This window comes from Podarcis pityusensis, assembly GCF_964106645.2.
Source record: "Podarcis pityusensis genome assembly, chromosome: 9".
Classification (NCBI taxonomy): Eukaryota; Metazoa; Chordata; class Lepidosauria; order Squamata; family Lacertidae; genus Podarcis; species Podarcis pityusensis.
In genome coordinates this window covers 20,013,529-20,035,626 of record NC_138034.1, presented here as the reverse complement: position 1 = coordinate 20,035,626, position 22,098 = coordinate 20,013,529, and the positions used below count along the sequence as shown (strand labels likewise).

The 22,098-nt window shown below is 42.6% G+C and overlaps 1 protein-coding gene across 10 annotated transcripts in view; it reads right to left on the bottom strand.

The window, feature by feature from the left end:
* Positions 1-22,098, bottom strand: part of APBB2 (amyloid beta precursor protein binding family B member 2) — a 167,327-nt gene that overhangs the window by 10,424 nt on the left and 134,805 nt on the right. For 6 of the 10 annotated variants that reach the window (XM_081019951.1, XM_081019947.1, XM_081019946.1 and 3 more), the window contains 3 exons: positions 2,902-3,016; positions 1,950-2,037; positions 1,365-1,448 (listed from right to left, as the gene is read on the bottom strand). In XM_081019951.1, the coding sequence (XP_080876077.1) occupies positions 1,365-1,448; positions 1,950-2,037; positions 2,902-3,016 (287 nt within the window). Of the gene's footprint in view, positions 1-1,364; positions 1,449-1,949; positions 2,038-2,901; positions 3,017-10,364; positions 10,864-20,983; positions 21,288-22,098 lie in introns of those variants that run through there. The other 4 variants (XM_081019945.1, XM_081019949.1, XM_081019952.1 and 1 more) reach the window with 3 other exon arrangements.

The following is a 22,098-nucleotide window of genomic DNA, read 5'->3' as shown; positions in this document are numbered from 1 at the left end:
AAATACCCTTTTTTCCAAAAGGTTTCCACAATTTTGGCCACTAATGTAGAAAGAGGGGGAAAGCAGTGGTGGTGGCTGGCCGGGGGGAGGGGGGGCAGAGGAAGTGGCGCTCCCTTGGTGGCGGCGGCACTGTGTTTGTGGTGACAGGAAGGGCAAAGCAGTTGCCCCACAGGTATGTGCGCACATGCAGGGCTGCCACCAACCCAGAGCTCCCTTTTCCTTGCCTAGCCACATCCCTGTCCCAACAAGGATGCCACACCTGCCGGGAGTACGCCAGTACCTCTGTCAGTGCTAGATTTAGGGGGTTCCCCTGCACAAGGCGCTGGGTTGAGGGAGCGCAAAAAGGAAAAGATCCGCCACTGAGAAGATTCATTTGAGGGGCGTCAAATTGTGGCCTCGCTTGGGGCACCAACACGACCAAAGTCTGCCCCTGCCTCCACTCCTCTCTTGTAAGCCACCACTGGGAATCAACATGGTCCATTCTTCTTCACTTTTTCAGTGCAGTGGTACCTCAGGTTACAAACGCATCAGCTTACATTCGCTTCAGGTTACAAACTCCGCTAACCCAGAAATAGTACCTCGGGTTAAGAACTTTGCTCCAGGATGAGAACAGAAATCGTGCTCCGGCGGCGCGGCAGCAGCAGGAGGCCCCATTAGCTAAAGTGGTGCTTCAGGTTAAGAACAGTTTCAGGTTAAGAATGGACCTCCGGAACGAATTAAGTACTTAACCCGAGGTACCACTGTATTTAGGATGGAACAGACTTGCAAAACATGGAACTGGCCAGGCTCCGAAGAGCCACTTCAGCTGTGTCCAAGTGTTTCGGCAAGACTAACAGGTTTGGACTTTTCTTTCTCTCTTGGAAAAGCGGGCCCCCGCATGCCATACCCCAAGCCACGTTTTACAGTCAAAAAGGCTTTGCCATTCTGTATTGGGTGAGGTCAGCTCTTCTGAGAAATATCAATTCGAAGCTCTGTGCAAACATCTAAGTGGCATATCAATTAATAAGCAATAAGTTCAGATCCACATATTAACATTCTGACCATGTTATTTCACATTTGACAAGCAAATTGAAATAATTTAATTTTATCTTTCATGCCATGCACATCTCTGCAGTAACCCCTAATCTAGTAGAAGCTGGATCTGCCACATAATTAATTTGGAATATAACTGTCACTGTCTGGCCCCACAGTTAATATCGCTAACAGATCTGAATAACCATAACACCCAAAGTATGTACACTGAATGTTTGGAGAAATTGAGATGCATATCCGTCACCTATTTTAATCCTCTGTCAATGAAGAACAGAGCGCTCAGATGCTAAAGAGCAAATATTAAGGGAGTTATGGACAAAGATTCAACCTACCCACTGGCTTAGCTACAGGTAACATGCCCAAGTACTGTACATGGAACTTCTGGACCAGCTCAGTCTTTGGTGTTGGGAAATCTACTGCATGGGAACAAAAAAATCAATTTCAACTTATCAAAATTCACATCAGGCAAAATATCCTTATTTCAAGGACAGAATAAAATAATTCATCAGGTAGTCGATCTCTTAGGGATATCATTATCGATTCTAATAAATCTGTACTCCTTCTACCTACTATCGCACATTAAAAATGAGCCTGAGTAATTTCTGGGGAATTTTTTAAAAAGTACATCATCATCTTTTATTCTTGTAAAGTAAAAACAGACAAATCTGTTTAGCAGGTCTGGCCTGCTCCAAATAAAGCTAGAGAAACAAGCCAAGAGTCTTGTGGCATCTTAAAGACCAAGGAAGTTATTTTGACCTATGTTCATGCTTAAACAGACTTAACATTACCCCTCTGGAAACACGCTGTGAAAATTCTTTTTAATTTTTTTTTAAAAAAGTGGTTATTTATTAGTATTTAATTAATAAGTCACCTGTTTGAGACTACATAGTGAAGACAACATCCCAGTCACACAGTACCTTGCAAGGGAACATCCAGGGTGACGTTTGTCCGCTCTTGTAACGAACTGCAAGCCACAGCTTTGGCATTCTTCCGTTCAGCCATAATCTGGAGAAGACAGTGATCATATTATTACGATTATTATTTATTAAATTTGTAGGCCGCCCGTCATCCATAGATCTCGTCGTACAATCCTAATCCTGAAAGCCCTTAAAAAGGAGTGTTTCTCTTTTTCACCAAAACTCAGATGGGTTAAGGAACTACGGCTACAATCTTATGCACACCTACTTGGGAGTAAGCCTCATAGAACTCGTTGGAGTTTCTTTCCCAAAAGGGTTGGGCTGCCTGCATTTAAATTTAAAGAGGCATGTTTGACACCCTACAGCTGCAGTGCAAATATTTGAGGTGGTGGAAAACTTTACAGGGATGGGAGGTTTTCGCTACCTTTACCAAATGCACCACATCAAAAAGCTTAATATATAAAAGTTATGTGCAATCTGGTACTCTGTAACAACCCCCATGACTTTTGGGGGCAGAACAATTGAGTACGGAGATCTTGTCCGCAGTGTAAGCAGTGATAAGGACAAAGGCTATAGGCACTTCACGTACCATTGGAATACCTTTTATGTCTCCCCTCTGAGCTAGCGGTGTTGATAAAACGCTACACACCTTATGTGGGCCATTTCTTTCTGTAGCCTCCCATAGGATACTGTCAACAGGTCAGCCCTAGAATGTGTTGAGCCCTCTTTCCTCTGCTGCTAAACATTATCTTTAGAAGCAGTTTCTCCTGCACAGAAATGTATGCCAGGCAACTGTTTGTGTGGAAGCTTTGGTTTGGACCTATACTCTTAAATGGCACGGAAATAGATTGCCCTGAAATCAGGGAGACCTCATGTAACACGCTCGGGAGTGTCGTATGTTCGCACAGGAAAGGGGAGAGGATAGAATGAAAACAACAAGAAGAAAGCTTGCCTTAGAACAGATTTCGTGCAGGCTTGTGGCAATGGCTTTTGCTGGCGTGTCACATCGAAACACGTGGCACTTCAAAATCCTCGTCTCTCGGTCTCTCGCTACATAGGCAAAGTCTCTGTACAAACAAAATTAATTACCTTATTCAAAGCAGTATCACCCACGGAAATACCTGCTTCAAAAAGAACGCAAAGGAACAAAGATCATGACGGCTGTGCTCTTGCCTCCAGATTCTGAATAAAAACCACAGGAGAGAAATGTGGTCTTGTGCTTGCATTCTGCCTGCAGGTTCCCCAAAGGTGCCTGGTGGCCACTGTCAAAACAGGACCATTGTCCTGATCCAGCAAGCTATTCTTAGGTTCTTAAAGGTGACAACTGAATGGTCAGAACTTACTCGTTCCACATAATTAGTAGCTATCGCCATAAAGGTAAAGGTAAAGGGACCCTTGACCATTAGGTCCAGTTGTGGCTGACTCTGGGGTTGCGGCGCTCATCTCGCTTTATTGGCCGAGGGAGCTGGCGTACAGCTTCTGGGTCATGTGGCCAGCATGACTAAGCCGCTTCTGGTGAACCAGAGCAGCTCACGGAAACACCATTTACCTTCCCGCTGGAGCGGTACCTATTTATCTACTTGCACTTTGATGTGCTTTCAAACTGCTAGATTAGCAGGAGCTGGGACCGAGAAACGGGAGCTCACCCCGTCGCGGGGATTCGAAATGCTGACCTTCTGATCGGCAAGTCCTAGGCTCTGTGGTTTAACCCACAGCGCCACCCACATCCCTTATCTATCGCCATAAAAACAATTAAATGGGCCTGCGTCTTAGTGAGGGATTCCAAAGCACAATTCCCTTTGTCACAGTAGCAGAGCACATGCTCTCTTTGCAGAAGGTTTCAGGTTCAACCTTTGGTGTCCCCAGGGACAAGGACACGGGCCTGAAAAGTCTTGGGAGCTCTTGCCAATCAGTCAACAATACTTAACTCAAGGGCCTCACCTGCTGTAAGGCAGATTCCTATGATCAAAAAATAAAATAAAATAAAATAAAATAATAATAATAATAATAATAATAATAATAATAAAGGTTTGGAATGTACTGATATCCGTGTTATAATAACCACAATCAGGTGCTCTTAATACAGATGAAAAGTAATCACAACAAATGCTCTTAATGGAGACTGCGTTTTTTGTCACTTGATCCTGAACATATCCAAGACCAGGCCTTTAACCTTTGCGGAGAATCTGCTTAGGGAGACACTGTTTGCTCCCCGCTGCTCTGAAATGATCACCCTGCCTCAGTTCTCTTCCTTAGAAGTCCCCATGGAGGCCTGAGATGCTAAAGGCTATAAGAAGTGCATCTTTCTATACATGCCATGATTCCACAAAGGGGGCACAGCTGTCACCACAAGCAAAGAAATGGCATCGGCAGGTATCACTGGGGATGGGAGGGCGGAGGGCGGAAGGGACCGGCAACCATCTGCTGCAAAATTATCCATCAGCATTAGCAATCAAATGTGGATCCTTCCTTCTGGCAAGGTCCAAATGATAGGGCGACTTCAATATTTAATCCTATCAGTTAGGGAGGCTCAGGAAAATCCGTAGGCGCAGTTTGCAAGGGCACTCCCCTGGAGTAGATTCTGTTTAAAGGCTGCTGGAGAGAAAGAGATAGGTTCGAAAGCTGCTACGCCTGAAACACTTTCCTCCCATGTAAGCTGTTCTGTAGCAACAATTCACCCCTTCCCTGTACTGCCACCAAGGTATGGTGACCTTGAGCATCCGTGACAATGCTAATCTCTTGCACAAAGGCCGGGGAGGGGGAAAGGTTACGGTCTTTGCAGATATAGAAGTGTTCAATATTGAATACATCACCGGAGCCCTTCATCTTGGCCTTCTTATCTATCTCTCTTACTGTGGAATCCTTTCTGGGTCATTTGCTCTGTTAACCTCAATTCTGCATTAGCTCATTTCAAACGGATTAATACGAGGAGAGATTTATGGGCAAACTGTTTACCTGATTTACTAAGGAATTTACATGCTGGGAAACTTAGAAGAAGAGGCAGACGCGACAGTTCTTTGTAAGGCAAGGAGATCAGAAACCTTTTTGCATTTGGCTCTCGCTGAGGTGGCATGCATGCATATATTCCATTTAATCCTCACAACTGCCCCGAGGTGAGATTAGGCTGAGAGGAAGTGACTGGTTCCTAGTCACACAAAGAACTTTCATGCTTTTGAATACCAGTCTCCCCAGTCCAATGCTATGAGAGCCAGTGTGGTGTACTGGTGAAACCGGCTGGGAAGTTCACTGAGCAATCTTGGGCCAGTGGCTGTCTCTTAGCCTAACCTCCCTCACATGGTTGTTGTGAAGGTAGAATTGGGAGGGGGAGAATTATGGCTCCTTGAGCTGCTCAGAGGAAACTGACAAATAAATAAAGATTCACCACAATAGTACTTCAGTAGGGAGTGAGGGGCAGGGGCAATGAAAATGTCGGATTATGGATTATGGAAGTCCTAGAGGCAAAAAAAGAAAAAGAAAAAAAGAAGAAGGTCATGCTGTATAAAGGTCCAGCTAGGTCACAGATGAATCTAGAAATTCTTTGACATGGACCCAGTATTCACTCCCTTTTTGCTGGATTCCTATACTTGATAGTCCCCACTCTCAGCAAAAAGCTGTGACAAAAAGAAGTACAACTGGCTTTCTTTGATGCAGAGGATAAACAACATGGGACGACCTTCATACCCAGCTTGTAAGCTTATCAGAGGTAGTATGTTAAGACTAGGTAAACCCTGGCCTAATGCACCTAAGTTATTACAGTGGTACCTTGGTTTAAGAACAGCTTAGTTTATGAGCAACTTGGATTAAGAACGCTGCAAACCCAGAAGTAGGTGTTTCGGTTTGCGAACCTTGCCTTGGAATAAGAACATGTTTCGCTTCCTGTTGAGTGTGTTCCATTTGTAAACTGACTCCCCTGCTGCTTTGGGAAAACACACCTTGGTTTAAGAATGCCTTGGCTTAAGAATGGATTCCGGAACGGATTGCATTTGTAAACCAAGGTACCACTGTATTTGGGTTGGGTCTTTTTTTGGGGGGGGGGGGTTGTTCACTGTGTAGAGGCTGAGGAGAGAAATGAAATGGCTGAAGTGAGCTCGGCAAGATCTGCTAAAGGGCACAGGACAGAAGGATGCGGTTCTGCGCTGAGAGGAGGCCACAGAGGAAACAACAGGCGCTGCAAGTGTGACAAAAGTTATAAGCCATGCTGCTTATAACTTACATTCCTGTACAACTACTTTTGTTTGCTTCAAATTGTAAACTCAGACCAGCCCCAAGGCTACATGGTAGAGCCCTCGCTTCGCTTTTCTTACGATCCCTTTTTGCTGGTTATGCTCTTCCTAAGTCAGGCCCATTGATTCTCCCTCTAGCTGGGAGGTAGTTGCCCTTGGGGTTTGTGTGTCGAATTTGGTGAGCCTTCCGCCTTTTTCATTTCTTTAAATCGCAACTAGGAGTGCCCGGAAAGAGAGGGGATGCAGTTATTTCACCCTCAGCAGCTAGATAGGCAACTGAGCGCCACATGAAGGAGCTTTGGAGTCCGGACAAAAGGGACAGAGCTGTGACTGAGGGAACCTATTTTGCTCTTTAGAAGAAACCATTGTCTATCTATTTCGCCTGGTTCAGGAACAAGTTAACAGGTGGAGTCAACGTGGCTGCTCTCTCAACATTGCTCAATGCAAAATATGCCTCCTATTAAAAACGGTTGCCAAATGAGGCCCCTGAGCATAGTTTTCCAACACCTGCCACGTACTGTTTTATGCAGAAACAGCCGTTCACCAAAATATTAATTCTTTATGCATACACTCTGCCTGGTAGTAACGGCAATTATCAGCTAAAACTAGACTGAGCTGTTATTCTGAACCGAATCTAGAAAACAAGGAAGATTTCTTGGCAGGGCTGGAGGGGAGAGAATCAATTACATGTTATGGTATGCAAGGCTGCGGCTTTGTTGATTAGTCCAAGCACAAAATAATCCTTTTAATTTAAGGTACTCTGGTCAGCTTATTACAGAACAGGGTGCCCAGGGGAGAAAAATAACCTCTTCGACTGAAAGAAAAATGATGAAATAGAACAAATATTGGGGGCGGGGAAGAGATACTCCATTCTTTTACTTTAATTCTTTTAAATGGTTATTCTTTGGGACTAATTGGATGGCCGTGCTTATTTAACACCCAGTTAGGCATCATTTAACCATGCAATGATGGTTATGTAGCGACATAAAACAGAATTTATGTGACCACTGCCTGGTATGAACGAGGCTAGTCATTATACTACTGCCCCTTGAGACATCCCGATTAAATTCAGCCGGAAAGAATTTCTATTATTAGAAAAATGAAGGGGCTGCAGCCACAAATTCATGCTTAGGGTTGTAGCAAGAAGTCCCACTTTTATAAGCCTTTAAAACATTGCACATAGGAAGCTTCCCAAGGGCGCAGCCATTCCCTGCTCCTGCGTTCTCAATTGATCCACTGTCTTGCAAACAATGATTGTTTTCACATGTGGCGTTTAAACTGCCTTTGGAGATTCAGTCCCACTCTTCTTTTTCATTATTGTTTGTTGTCGATTGTTGCTTAGCATTAACATGTCACAAATCCATTTGCTTGCAGATTTCATTTATAACCAACAACAATAAGCTAACCTTGCTAAGAATTCTTCCCGTCAAATATTTTTCTGTCTACCGGTACACTCCAAAGAAAAATGACGTGTAGATTTAAAGGTTATTCTTGGAGTGGCCGATGAGCTTCGGAGTGGATTCAGACAAGGTAAGTGTATAGTGTACGAATTAACTACAGTGAAACTTGGAACCCAAACACTGCAAACCCGGAAGTAAGTGTTTGCAAACTTTTTGCGGAAGCCAAATGTGCTCTGTTTTGAGTGCCACACTTCCGTTTTGAGTGCCACACTTCCGATTTGAGTGATATGCTGAGGTCTGTCAGTTTTTTCTATTTATTTTGCGGTTTTGTGGCTCTTTTTTTGTTTTGCTTTTGTGACTATGTGGAACCCAGTTCAGCTACTGATTGATTGATTATGTGACTAAAGTACATTGTTGATTTCATTTTATGGAATGGTCTTGTTAAATAGTAAAATTAATGTTAAATTGCTGTTTTAGGAGCTGCTTTTAAATGTCTGGAACGGATTAATCCATTTTGCATTACTTTCTATGGGAAAGCGCGCCTTGGATTTGGAACGGTTTGGTTTTGGAACGGACTTCCAGAACGGATTAAGATTGAGAAGCAAGGTACCACTGTATTAGACACTTAAAAAAACCCAAACCCACAATTGGCCCTAGTACCTGACCTGTGAGATTGGCAACATAAGTACCAACCCTGTAGTTATTCAGCGAGAGGCTCATTTTCTCCAGCGCCCTCCTACTTTTCATCAACAACAGAGTCGGTGGGTTTGGTTCAGAGATGCTGGCCACACTAAGAACTTATATTGTGGAAGTAAATGCTGCATAGAGAAACCCTGAATTGTCATGCAACTGTGTTTTGAGAGGTGCAAAGGGCCCTGTCCCTTGTACGTTGGGTCATTAATTCATGGACATACTTGAGTTTCCATGTCGGCCACATGGACGCTTCCTTCCTGCTCATGAGAAACTTGCTTGATCTGAGGAAAATTAGATGCCCTCAAGAGCGCAACACATTTCACCGCTTATCCTTTTATATCATTTCTGTATGTGATTTCTCTAACTTCATCAGCACACCAGTCGAGTTGTAATTCATGGTTAAATGAAAGCTTATTAACTATTTTGTGCGTTAAGTTACACTGATTCTGCAAAAGTTGACACTCATGTAAACATGCCCTGGACAGTCAATGTTCTGGTGCAGAGCAAAACAAATCACACAGAGAACAATGTCTTCCTATCAAACTGTAGCCTTCAGCCTGAATTATCCATTGTCTTGTGGAATTCTGTCAGATCTCGGCTTTCTCATCTGTCTTTCAGAATTTCAGCGCTACAATTCTTTTCTACCTTAAGCAAAACAGTGGATTTTCAATTCTTCCATAAAGTCCATGAAATATAAATACTCAGGAAAACCGCTATCTTATCCCCCTGGCATTGTTCCCTCCAGGGCATTGTAAGAAGATTGTACTGTTGTGGCTCACAGAGCTTTAGCCTTGAAGAGAAGAACTCCCTGATGGTATCAAAGCCAGTGACTTTTAGAAGTACTTAGCTCTGTTAAGAATACAACCTCAGACTTCTCTTAAATAATCCTGACCAGTCCTGCAACACATACAATGGGATCTGGAAATTTAGAATAATTGAAAGGTGGACTGCAGAGATGAAAGGGATCAGAGAGGCCATTTAGGCCTAGCCAGGCCACCCACCCCTTCACAGACTGAATAAACTAGCAAAAAGATATTCACCTTAATTCAATAAGCATGGTATAAAAGCATCACTATTTCAATGCAGTGCTAACAGCAGGTTTGCAAAAGACCATTCAGGCACAAGAGGGAGGTATCAGCAGGAAATGGAAAACCAGGAAGGAGGAGGAAGGGAACGGAATATCCTGAACACACAGGCTCCATGCTGCAACATTATGTTGCAGTTCCCACTTGTCCAAACTCTCTATCCTTTCCTAATGCAAATTGTGGCCTTTTAAGAATAATGGAAAAAGACAAGCAACAGGGTTTGTGACACATACACTGTGGCAAATTTAACATTTCTTTTGCTCTCATTGTATCTCATGCTACTTCTCTGTCTCTTGATTATAAGTTTAATCTTTGTGTCTGGGGGAAAAAGGTAATATGTGGAAATGACTTGAATGTTCACAAATTGCAAAGTCTTGCTCGTTTCCAGAAGTCTGTAAGGTTATAAAGGAAATGATGAAGTCTGATTCCCAAAGAAATGTTGAATGACCCTTCTGAGGCATAGCAGGCAAGTTTTAGGAGGGCAATCCTTGTTTTAAGACCCAACCCAGACCCCTATTTCTTTTTTTAAAAAAGGAGCATGAGCTATCTGAGGGAGCCTAAACATTCCTTCTAGAGACAGATCAGGAGCTCAGGCTCACTGGAAGAATACCTGTTTATCAGGAGCGAGGCAGGCACCTATGTTCTTCCCAGGTCTACAGCCTAGGTGTATAATTTAATGGGTTTTTAAAATATATTTCTGTTAGATTCAGCATTGGGACTGAATATCTAGGATCATGCAAACAAAACCAGACTGAATGGAAAATCCTTTCCCCCACCTTGGAGATGGGTATTTTAATATTTTTCTTTCAGATAACATTTGAGTTGGCTTCTAAAATGCATCTATCTAAAGGGGTTGGAGAACTGCCATTTGATAAGGCAAAAGGGGAACTTACTTGATTACGGTTCTAATGGCAAGAAACACATTTGCGTCAGAAGTATGGATTTGCAAGGCAACAACAGCTAATGCTGGTGATGAAAGACAGGAAGAAAACAGAATAGAGAAAAACAATTTACCTCTCTCTGAATCCCGGAAAAGCATGGAAAAACAGAGCAGAAAGAGAGAGTTAGAAAACATTCACACAGACAGCCCCAGTCACTCGATGCTCCTTGCCTGGTTTTCCTTTCGAAGGTGCACTGAATCTATTCTGCTTCCATCCAGCCATTATTCTAGGATAAATTCTTTTTTTATGACCGAGTCTGTAAGTATTTTTGGAAACATACAATTGAGGCCAACAGGTATCAGTTGAATTTAGAAGGCCAGCAGCCCAGAAATATCAGCTGTGGAGGATAGGCTTAAAATATCACACACAAATAAGGGAAGCGGTTGGCAGAAGTGTCTACGGAAAGCCAGTCACAACAATCCTTGCGCTTGCAGAAGAAGATTGCATTTAAAGAGACAACATCAAGGAAATCATGGCATTAACGCTACTGCACGAAGGCTGTTTCAGCATTTCGAACGTCCTACGCTTTTTCAAAATTCTCATCCATTTTTTGTTATTTGCATTTCTTTATTTTTCGCTTTGGCTTTGGAGGATGAAAGAGAATGGCTGGGCTTTAAAAAAAATGATGTAAAGTAAAAGATGTAACATTTATAGACATTTGGGATTATTTAAAAAGGGGGAAAATGCAAAGGAAGTTGTATTAGCTGTTACAGCCAGTGAAGAAGAAACATAAATTTAAGTTAAATATAGTGAAGTGCAGTAGTTAACAGTTTCAGCTGGTTCAAATCCTGCTTTTGCCACAAGCTCAGTAATAGCCTAAATAAACCAAGAAGCAGATAGCTTTATGTTACGGGCTCAACCCAGGATTGCAGTTTGTTTTGCTCTAAGGGGAGGGAGTAAAGCCGTAAAGTCCACTAGCACACATCCCACACATATTATGGTCTACCAAGCCAAGTTTCTTGGCCTAATGTTACATGTGGATATAGAAATTCAGGCTCACACAGCATTTAAAAAAAAAAAAAACCCTAGTGTTTAAGACAGCAAATATAATGGAATTTAAATCAAAACTGGATGAGATATTACTGAGTGCATGGAGTTCACTATTTGCAGAACTATTGCTTCAGGCCCTTGGTAGCATTTCACACGCGGGTAACTTAATTTCATTGTTTGATAGTTAGGAAGGCAGAGAGGCAGATGTCTGAAAGATAATGCCACACCGACTGTTTCCAGCTACAGATTTGAAGAATAAATTTAGCGGGGGGGGGGGGGAGAGTTGACTTAACATCTCCTACTTAAGCCATCTTGAGCATGGCTTAGTATGGAAAGGCAGCATACAAATTTTAAAAAATGTTGCCGCTGCTGCGAAAGTCGCTGTGGCTATTTTACACACCCTTTGCTTGCAATGCTTAAAGAACTGGGGGGGGGGGTGTGTGCTGCAATATCTGCAATGTCCTTTTCATGCTAAGTCCCCATGGATGCTCGAAACCACAGATGGATCTTCCCTGTAGTGGCTAATTAACCTTTAGAACAGTCCTTCTGCTGGCACTTCCAACATTACATGTGCATCACCACGAGCTCTTCTGAGGAAGGGTGAATCATAAATAAACAAATATTATTTATTTGCATTAGCTATAAGCCACCACTTATTTCCAGAACATGCCAAATGTGCAAAACACAAGAGTAGAAAGGACACAAGCAAGTTAATGATATACAGTGGTACCTCAGGTTACATACGCTTCAGGTTACATACGCTTCAGGTTACAGATGCTTCAGATTACAGACTCCGCTAACCCAGAAATAATACCTCGGGTTAAGAACTTTGCTTCAGGATGAGAACAGAAATCATGCTCCAGCGGCGCGGCAGCAGCAGGAGGCCCCATTAGCTAAAGTGGTGCTTCAGGTTAAGAACAGTTTCAGGTTAAGAAGAGACCTTAACCCGAGGTACCACTGTATAGCACAAAAACATATGGACAAGAAAAGAGAATCAAAAAGCACAACTACAAACTTGTGTCTCTGCAATACTGTATGAAACTCCCTTCTATAATCACAATGGTTATTTCTTCCTCCGAACCTTTGGTCACTTCACTCCAGTTCTATCAGTACCCAAGCCAGGAACAGTCAGACATGTAAAGAATTTGAAGTATCTGCCATAAATAGCATGCGACGACACCCTTCTTTTTGTCAACTGGCAAATATTCCATGACATAATTTAGATCCAGACATAAATTAGATCCATAGTTTAGATCTAGTTCAGCCTTCTCCATCAGCCCCAGCCTGAAGTCCGAAACACCTGGAGGGAAGAAAGTTGAGAAAGGCTGGGCTACACCATTTCTCCAAAAGAGAATATTCCATTACTGCAAACTCTGCTCCACTGCTTATAGTGACTGGCTGACCAACTGCATATGTTTTAACAGTAGTTTGCACTGGAGCCCTTGCGCAAACATGAACCTATTGCTTTCTGCTGTCTTTCCAATAGTCAAGATCTCAAATTCATAACTTCCCTATTTCCTCCGCTCTCAGAAGTTGCTGCTTAAAAAAAAAAAAAAAAGTGCCACATAAGATCACTGAATAACTGCTCTAGAGGTCTCATCAAATAAATTTATTAATATACTGCTGAAAATTTTTTTGCAGGCTGACTTTTCTTTACTAATCAATAACATGTAAATTCTTCTTTAAAAAATAATTTCAATTGCTTTACTGTTTAATCATATTATCAACGCATAAGGTAAAAGGTAAAAAAGGACTCCTGGGCAGTTAAGTCCAGTCAAAGGCGACTATGGAGTTGTGGCGCTCATATATACACAGGATAATAAGAAAGAAAATTACCTAAATATAAGACACACACACACAAATATTAATGGTAATATAACTTATTCCTCCAACTGATTTGACTCTTATAAATCTTAACTTTTACTCCCCTCCCACTCTTTTTCTGGTTTCCTATCTGCTATGTTTTCAACTGTGTTTTTCTCTCTCTACTAAGTTGTTTTCATTACCTTATATCATCCCACATTGTAACCTCTACTGCTGAGTATTGTCAGCCTGTTACGATTATTTTCTTGCCATAATATTTTCCCACGTAATCTATATATATAATGTAAATACTTGCGACACAGGTAGGGTGATGCATTCTGAACAAGTACATCCATCCTGAAAAAATAGGGCAACGGGCTATTTTATAAATGGAAGGAAAGGGCTTGGTCCATACGAAAGATTAATGTGGATTTGATGCCACACGTGCCCCTAGCATCCTTATCTAAATGCCAGCCTACACCTTTTCGGAACCGAATCCAGATTCTTCTGATCCTCTGATAAGGGGGAAAACCACCGTAAAAACGCACATTGCCCAACAGTCAATGTAGTGAAGCACATTATGGTGGCGCAGTTCTGTGGGCAGCTCTTTACATGTTTGACAGCATTTCCTTGTGTGCGCCCTATGACCACACCTCCTGTTTCCATTTGCTCCTTGCCTGAAATCAACGTAGCCATTCTAATGTCACCAGCTCCAATGATGCAGCTTGCCTGTTTCTACCAGTTGCTGCTGAAGGCACGTCCATGGTCCATATATGTATTTAGAGAAAGGCAATGGGGAAAGAAAATGAAGGGACGCAGGTGGCGCTGTGGGTTAAACCACAGAGCCTAGGACTTGCCAATCAGAAGGTCGGTGGTTCGAATCCCCGTGACGGGGTGAGCTCCCGTTGCTCGGTCCCTGCTCCTGCCAACCTAGCAGTTCGAAAGCACGTCAAAGTTGCTGAAGGCATGTTCATGGTCCGTATATGTATTTAGAGAAAGGCAACGGGGAAAGAAAATGAAAAAAAAAAAAGCTTGCTCTCCAAATCCCTCCCAATATTTCTCCTGATCCAAGAGAATTTCAGTATTCCTATGTTTCTATCTACCTATCTCGCATTCAAGCCATAAAAACAGATGCTCAGAAAACAGCAGAACTTCCCCAATGATGCCTGAATCTCTAACAGTGCAACCTTAAATATGTTTAGGTAAAGGTAAAGGGACCCCTGACCATTAGGTCCAGTCGTGACTGACTCTGGGGTTGCGGCGCTCATCTTGCTTTACTGGCCGAGGGAGCTGGCGTACAGCTTCCGGGTCATGTGGCCAGCATGACTAAGCCACTTCTGGCAAACCAGAGCAGCGCATGGAAATGCCATTTACCTTCCCGCCGGAGCGGTACCTATTTATCTACCTGCACTTTGACGTGCTTTCGAACTGCTAGGTTGGCAGGAGCAGGGACTCAGAGGCAAATCCCACTGCATTCGATGGAGTTAACTGCCACATCAGTGTGCGCAGGGTTGCAGCCATTGATTGAAATCAAAAGCAAATCCTACTGAACTCATTAAGACTTACTTATGAGTAAATATGCTCTGGATCAGGGTTGAAAAGCTGTTTTGTAACTGCTGGGGATGTTACAGTTTGGAAATTAATCCTATTTCTCTATGTGGTGTCGTGGACTTCTTGCAACTTAATAATTAATTCCACACAAGATAGAAACCCATTCAGCTGGCATACTTTCACAGCTGGATGATCCAGGCTTGGCTGAATGTCTGTGTTTTTCAAGAAATTCCCCTCAAGGCTAAAGTCGAATCGTATATTTTATAGAAGGCAAAAAGTGGGGCTTTCAACTCTGCCTTAATCGTAAATGAACCATGGCTTTTTCAAGACTGTGGAAAAAATACTGAGCGCACTGTGGGAAATGCATCTAAGCTGTTTTTAGCCCCAAAATGAACAAGCCCCTGTAGGGTCAGCAACTGTTTCTTGCATCAAAATATCAAGCTACTAGATCTGAAATGGAAACAGCTGGTGTTGCTGTGGGTGTCTACAGAATCCATGGCTATTTAAAGGACCCTGGTAGGGATAATACTATGGCTTTCATATTTTTATCAGTAATGATTATCTAAAGGAATATTGGGAAATCTCTGGCCCAGATTTTGCTAGGTTACAACCGCCATCAGCACTCACGACTCCCCATGTTGACTGGAGCCGACGGAAATTTCCACAAGTGGGGTTCCCCCTTTCCGCTTAATGGGACCAGAGTTGTGTGGCTGGTCTGAAGAATCCTTAAATCAATGTTTAATAAATAAGGGGCACCTGGAGCTATTGTGCGTGAGACAATCCACACAATTCATCAACAAAAGTAGCAAGTGGTTCCCTCTGTCTCGTTCCGCTTTTCCTGGAAAGAGTCAAGGCCACAGGCCAGATAAATCACCAGAGAGAGATCGTTCCAAATCAAAATACAGTGGTACCTCGGTTTAAGAACAGCCCTGTTTATGAACTATTCGGTTTATGAACTCTGCAAAACCGGAAGTAGTGTCCCAGTTTGCGAACTTTACCTTGGTCTAAGAATGGAATCTGAATGGTGGAAGGGCACTGGCGGCGGGAGGCCTCATTAGGGAAAGCGCGCCTCAGTTTAAGAACAGTTTCGGTTTAAGAACGGGCTTCTGGAACGGATTAAGTTCGTAAACTGAGGTACCACTGTAATGTACAATAAGGAACTGGCTGAATCATTTCCTAATGTTGCCATGGTTTCCCGCCTTCTTCAAGTATGCCAACCCCAACAACAATCCCTTATTAAATTACGGTCAACAACAGTTCCATCAAGGCAGTCCTCACTATCTGTTCTCTCTACAGAATGGGATCTTTTGAGAGAAATTTCTTCTGTAATTTCATATCTGAATTTGTGGCCAAGCAGATCAGAAAAGGGGTATTGGCTACAATAGCCTGGATATAATTTGTTATGTGTGAACATGTTTCGTAACTTTGTATGTGGTATTTCATGATGAATCATGGAAAGAGACGCAGGATACAGGAATGCTAAGCACGGCAACCAAAACCATTTGAGGCAAACCTTTACTATTGGCTTTTCGTTTGTTTAAAGAAAAAGCTCTGGCAATTGGAGACATAGAGAAGTTAAACAGAAAAACAATTTATTTTAAGAACAAAATTGATAAAAGAAAAGATGTTGCAAGAGATGTCTCTCAAAAAATTGTGGATGTTACAAGCTTCTAAACAAGGTGGTAAACACACAGCTTCTTTTCACTTCAGCATCTTAAGCTAATTGTATAGGTGCTACAGCTTAGGTCTTAATCTTCTTCTCTGGCGATCAATCCAAGTAAGTTTGTCTTCTATGAACACAATCTTAACAGCGAGTCTGTAAGTGACTGTGGAGGCCAATTCTGGATCCACACATCCTTCCACAGTGAGGACATAGGTTTCCGAGCAGGAGTTGATCACGGTGAGGGTTTGCCAAACGTGCCTTCCTTTTAGCATGTTTCTCCATTTCGTCCTGAGTTTTGAGTGTCTTCAAAGCCCATAACACCTTTGGTAAAGACAGTTCACCAACTGGAGAGCTTGCAGGCCAGTGTTTCCCAATTGTCAGCGATTATACTACATTTTTAAAAGATTTGCCTTGAGAGAGTCTTTAACTTTCTTTTGTTGACTGCCAGCATTATACATGCCATTTTAAAGTTGAGAATAGAGTAGTTGCTTTGGAAGACGATAATCAGGCACCCGCACAACATGACCAGTCCAACAAAGTTGATGTTGAAAAATCATTTCTTCGACATTGGTGATCTTTGCTTCTGCCAGTAAACTGGCATTAGTTCGCCTGTCTTCCCAAGTGATGTGTAAAAATTTTCGGAGACACCGTTGAGGAGTTGGAGATGGCGTTTAGAAGTGGTCCATGTTTCGCAAGGGTACAGCAAGGTGGGTAGTACAATAGCTTTGTAAAGCTATTGGTTTCCCAAGCATTTTGGTTTCCCTGCAAAAGTCCTCAAACACTCTGCGCTTCAATTGGGAGAAAGCCACACTCGCAGAGCTCAGGTGATGCTGGATTTCAGCATCAATGTCGGCCCTTGTGGAAAGATAACTGCCCAGGTAGGAGAAGTGATTGGCACTTTCCAACATCACACCATTGAGTTGGATTTGTGGTGCTGCAGAGGGGTAGTTTTGTGCTTGTTGGTGCAGCACTTTGGTTTTTTGGATTTTGAGTGATAGGCCAAGCTTTTCGTAAGCTTCTGCGAAGATATTTAGGTCTTAATACTTGGGTTCTTAAACAAGGTGGTATTTTCTGTTGGTTTCCCTGACTTCTATAAATCACACTCCTGAACATTCTCTAGTATTATAACAGACCAGGGGTTCACCACACCACACTGGTTTGGGATCCTTTTCTTTCCAGAAGTTCTATCCCTTTCTTATTGAATTGAGACCCAAGTAGAGTTTTCCCTACTAACTCTACTTCTCCTGTCCCCAATTCAGCTTCCCAGTTTTTCTCTTGCCTGTATATTCCTAAAAAGACACTAATTACTGCGTTTCAGACTAAGCTCAGAGACTTCCTTATCTGGCTATATTTTCCTCAGACTGGATTTTACACTTACACCCCCCCCACCCCCACCGCCCAGGAGCTATCTTTGGTGATCACTTGTAGCCGAGTAAGATTGTCTTCCATAAACACGGTTTTAACAATGAGTCCGTAAGTGACTGTGGAGGCCAATTCTGGATCCACATGCCCTTCCACAATGGGGACATTGGTTTCCGGGCAGGAGCTGATCATGGTGTGGATTTGCCAAGCGTGCCTTCCTCCTAGCATGTTTCTCCCTTGCGTCCTGAGTTCGAGTGTCTTCAAAGCCCATGACACCTTTGGTAAAGGCTGTTCTCCAACTGGAGCGCTCGCAGGCCAGTGTTTCCCAATTGTTGGTGTTTATACTACTTTTTTTTTTAGATTTGCCCTGAGACAGTCTTTAAACCTCTTTTGTTGACCACCAGCATTACACTTTCCATTTTAAAGTTCGGAATAGAGTAGTTGCTTTGGAAGACGATCATCAGGCATCCGCACAACATGACCAGTCCAACGAAGCTGATGTTGAAGAATGAGCTATATCCTTATCCAGCTGAACACCCAACTTTGCTTTTCTTTTTCCTTCCCAAAGTGCTGCCTCCATCCCACTCTGGCTAGCTGTACCCGCAGCCAAGCAGAGAGAGGTTCCAGTCCAGCACTGCATCGCCAAACTCTGGTCCAGCTATATTCTACTATTGTGTAGAGTATTTATAAATATATATTTTCAGTTTTGGAGACAAAGTCTTAACACACTGCTTTTGATGTCAAGTATAGATGGTTGTTGAAAGGATATTACACATTTTTTCCCAGCTGAGGTGCAGTCAGAAGCAAGAGGGAGCTCCAATGAACAGTCTAGTCCTCTCTGTCTTTAAAAAGGGCCTGGGACAATCAACTACATTTGATGGAAATTAGGGGCCTTTTGAAAACAAGTATTTTAAGAGTGACAACTCTTTTGAAGATTTATCAGATCAGATCTGCAGGCAGTGGGTTATGTCTTGACCACATTGAAGATGGTCAAGGAGGCCATAGACCAGGGGTCAGTAAACTTTTTCAGCAGGGGCCAGGCCACTGTCCCTCAGACCTTGTGGGGGCCGGTCATCCATCTATCTATCTATCTATCTATCTATCTATCTATCTATCTATCTAAACGAATTCCTATGCCCCACAAATAACCCAGAGATGCATTTTAAATAAAAGGACACATTCTACTAATGTAAAAACACACTGATTCCTGGACCATCCGCAGGCTGGATTTAGAAGGCAGTTGGGCCGGATCAAGCGCCTTTGGCTCTGATATATTGAAATTATTTATACAATTTTTATATGCTACTTATTCAGTCCTGAGGACTCCTAGAAAGCAGCTTACAATCAAATGTTAAAAATGCAAAGAAGTTAATCTACCTATCTGATTTATATCACAACCTTCCCCAAAAGGATCTCAATAGTATATGGGAGAGGCAGTAATTACACCCACCCGCCCACCCACCCCCTTTTTGATTATTTGGCTCATTTACATATAAGACAAGCCACAAGGGGTCTGGAACAAGCCTTTAAACTAAAATGGGACAATTTATTCAGCCCATGATATGGGTATAGTAAATCTGGATCACTGCCTCTATCAATAACTTAAAATTAGCACCATGGCCCAGGATATTCAGCATTTTATCCAACATAAATTGTAGCTTTCATTTTATTACCACACCCGGACTGGAATAAAATTCAATTTAATGGAATTAAAAATAATCTGTACCAGTCCCATAATGGGTTTTAAGATCTAACTGAAATATCCACTGTGCCCAAACATTAATTTATGTTACAAATTTTAAACATCCTTTTGGCAATTTTCATTAAATCTTGCCTGGCTGCAATATTAAAATGGTTCTAGAGTTGGGGTTATTGTTGACCATAAATTGCATGTACAGTTTTTCACACCAATGTGCACGTTCCACAAATACAGCACAGGGATTAAGTTAGGGAAAGGAAAGCACATTCCCTTTCCAGAGTAAATAATTTATTATTATTTCGTCTCCCAAGAAATGCTTCAGGAATGAATAATAAAAAAGCCCATCTTCTCCCAGTTGTTAAAATTATGTTAATGTTGAAGTAACAACTATAAATACGTAATTAAAGCCATTGCTCTAAGATATGCCGTTTGCTGTGGGTTTTATTGCAGTAGAACAAAAACTCAGCAGCACTTAATATTCTTTTATGCTCAGAAAACAAATATATAAGCAGAGACAACAGGCAATCCAAATAGCTTTCCCCCAACAAATGTCACACTCCAAGTTGAAGAATGAACGTGCTGAGTGATTAGAAAGAAAAGCAGAAGATTGATGGGTTTTTCCTCTCTTCCATTCCCTCTCCAACAGCTTAATAAAGATTCCTAGCAGCCATACATCAGCTAATAAGTCAATAAACTCCCTAGTTACACATTCTTCAGCAGATACAGAAAGGATTAAGAAAGCAGAATTTTCTCACTGATCAAAATGAATCCAAAAATCTTTCCATCATGTACTTTCTCGTGTCGAAGGAAAGCTGCCCTGTTTACCTATGCATATACATATGTATCTAAATACTAAAGCTGATAATATTATTAAATATACATTAGAAATATATATCAAAGGAACAATAAAGTTATTCCACCTCTTGAAAGAGCAAGTTCTCTTACATGCTTATCAAATAAGAGATGATTATGAATGAAAAATAATCAGTAAATCTCTAATGGTAAAGATAGGTTTCATCCCAACAATTATATCTGCCACGAGCACAAGTAGCTGCCCATTTGCACTATCACCAGAAAGTCATTGTGAACTTGGCAATTCATTGCATTTTCTCCCCCTCCCCAATTACATCCACGGTTGCGATCGAGAACAAATTACGTCCGAGCTTACAAAACTGCCAATTTAGGCAAGTCGATATAAGAGAGCTTAGTAATTGCAGCCAACGAACGGCAGGTATTTGGGCGACTTGAACAGTGAACAATAAGAGCAGCTGAACATCAGACGGGTCTCGTCGTCAGCTAACCGTCCATCAGTTTACCACCAGCTCCTGAAAGCAGAAACGGCGAATAAACTGTACTTACAGTGCAAGTCCCATCTGCCCATTACAGCTGTGATTCTGATACTAAGTTGTCGTTCTTGGAAAGCAAGAGGCTCTACCTGCCCTTATCGCTCTAAGAAGCTGCTTGCCTGCCCTCAATCTTTAACCTAAAGAATCTCTGCCCTGAATTTGCACAGAGAAGACGAGCGCTACTGGAGACAAAGGCTACTTGCTCCTGCTTATACTGTATGCATCTGTAGTAATCAGACGGGGTGCGCGGGGAGCGGTCCCCTTTTTAAGTTCCTTACCTTATTCCTTCTTGCAGCAGAGAGGGCTTTTTAATGCCTGGCACGTCAGGCTGACCAGGCAGCCCCCAACACTCCCCGATCCCCCATTTGCACAGGCATCGGCAGGGCAAAGTGCTCTCTCAGCTCAGCCATATGCATGCTCCTGCTTCGGCGACATGCGTTGAATACCCGTGGGGGGGCGGCAGCTCATTCATTTTGCATCAAGTTGGAGCAGACCCTCTCAGCTGCAACTCTCCTCCGCGAGATGCCCTCCCTCGTTCCTTCTTTTCTGTCCTCGCTCAGCCAGCCCAGCTGTGTGATTGGATGAAGCTGTGAAGGAGGGGGGGTGCTGCTCTCCTCTCAACCTTGCTTTTCCCCCCACCCTGTTTTTGAGTACTTTTTTTTTATATTCCGTGCATTGAGAATCCCTGAGCCCTTCCCATCACCTCCCTAACAGATCTATGCATTACAGATGATCCTCCTTTCGGCAGCCAAACGGAACTGCCAAGCTTCCGATACCGATGTCAAAAGTGTGCAGAAGAAATCGTACACCTGCTGCACAATACAGTGGTACATCGGGTTACAGGCGCTTCAGGTTACAGACTCCGCTAACCCAGAAATAGTACCTCGGGTTAATAATTTTGCTTCAGGATGAGAACAGAAAGTGTGCGGCGGCGGCGGCGGGAGGCCCCATTAGTTAAGGTGGTACCTCAGGTTAAGAACAGTTTCAGGTTAAGAACGGACCTCCAGAACGAATTAAGTTCTTAACCCGAGGTACCACTGTAAATGGAAAATAGTGCAGAAAAAACAACAGGCCCTCTGTTTTGGTTGCTGGAGCCAATGCCGGATGTTTTGCTAACATTTCTGTTGTTAAGGGCTTGCCTCCAAAGGTAGGAGAGAAAGTTTCAGTCAGCAGAGCGTGAGACTATCAATCTCAGGGTCGTGAGTTTGAGCCCCACATTGGGCAAGATTCCTGCACTGAAGATGGTTGGAGTAGATGAGCCTTGGGGTACCTTCCTACTCTACGATTCTATGGAATAAAAATTACTCAAACTGTTTGCATCTCACTTTTCAGAAGAGAATATACTTAAACTGGGTTGCAAAAAGGTATACCTAAGATTGCATAAAGTACACAC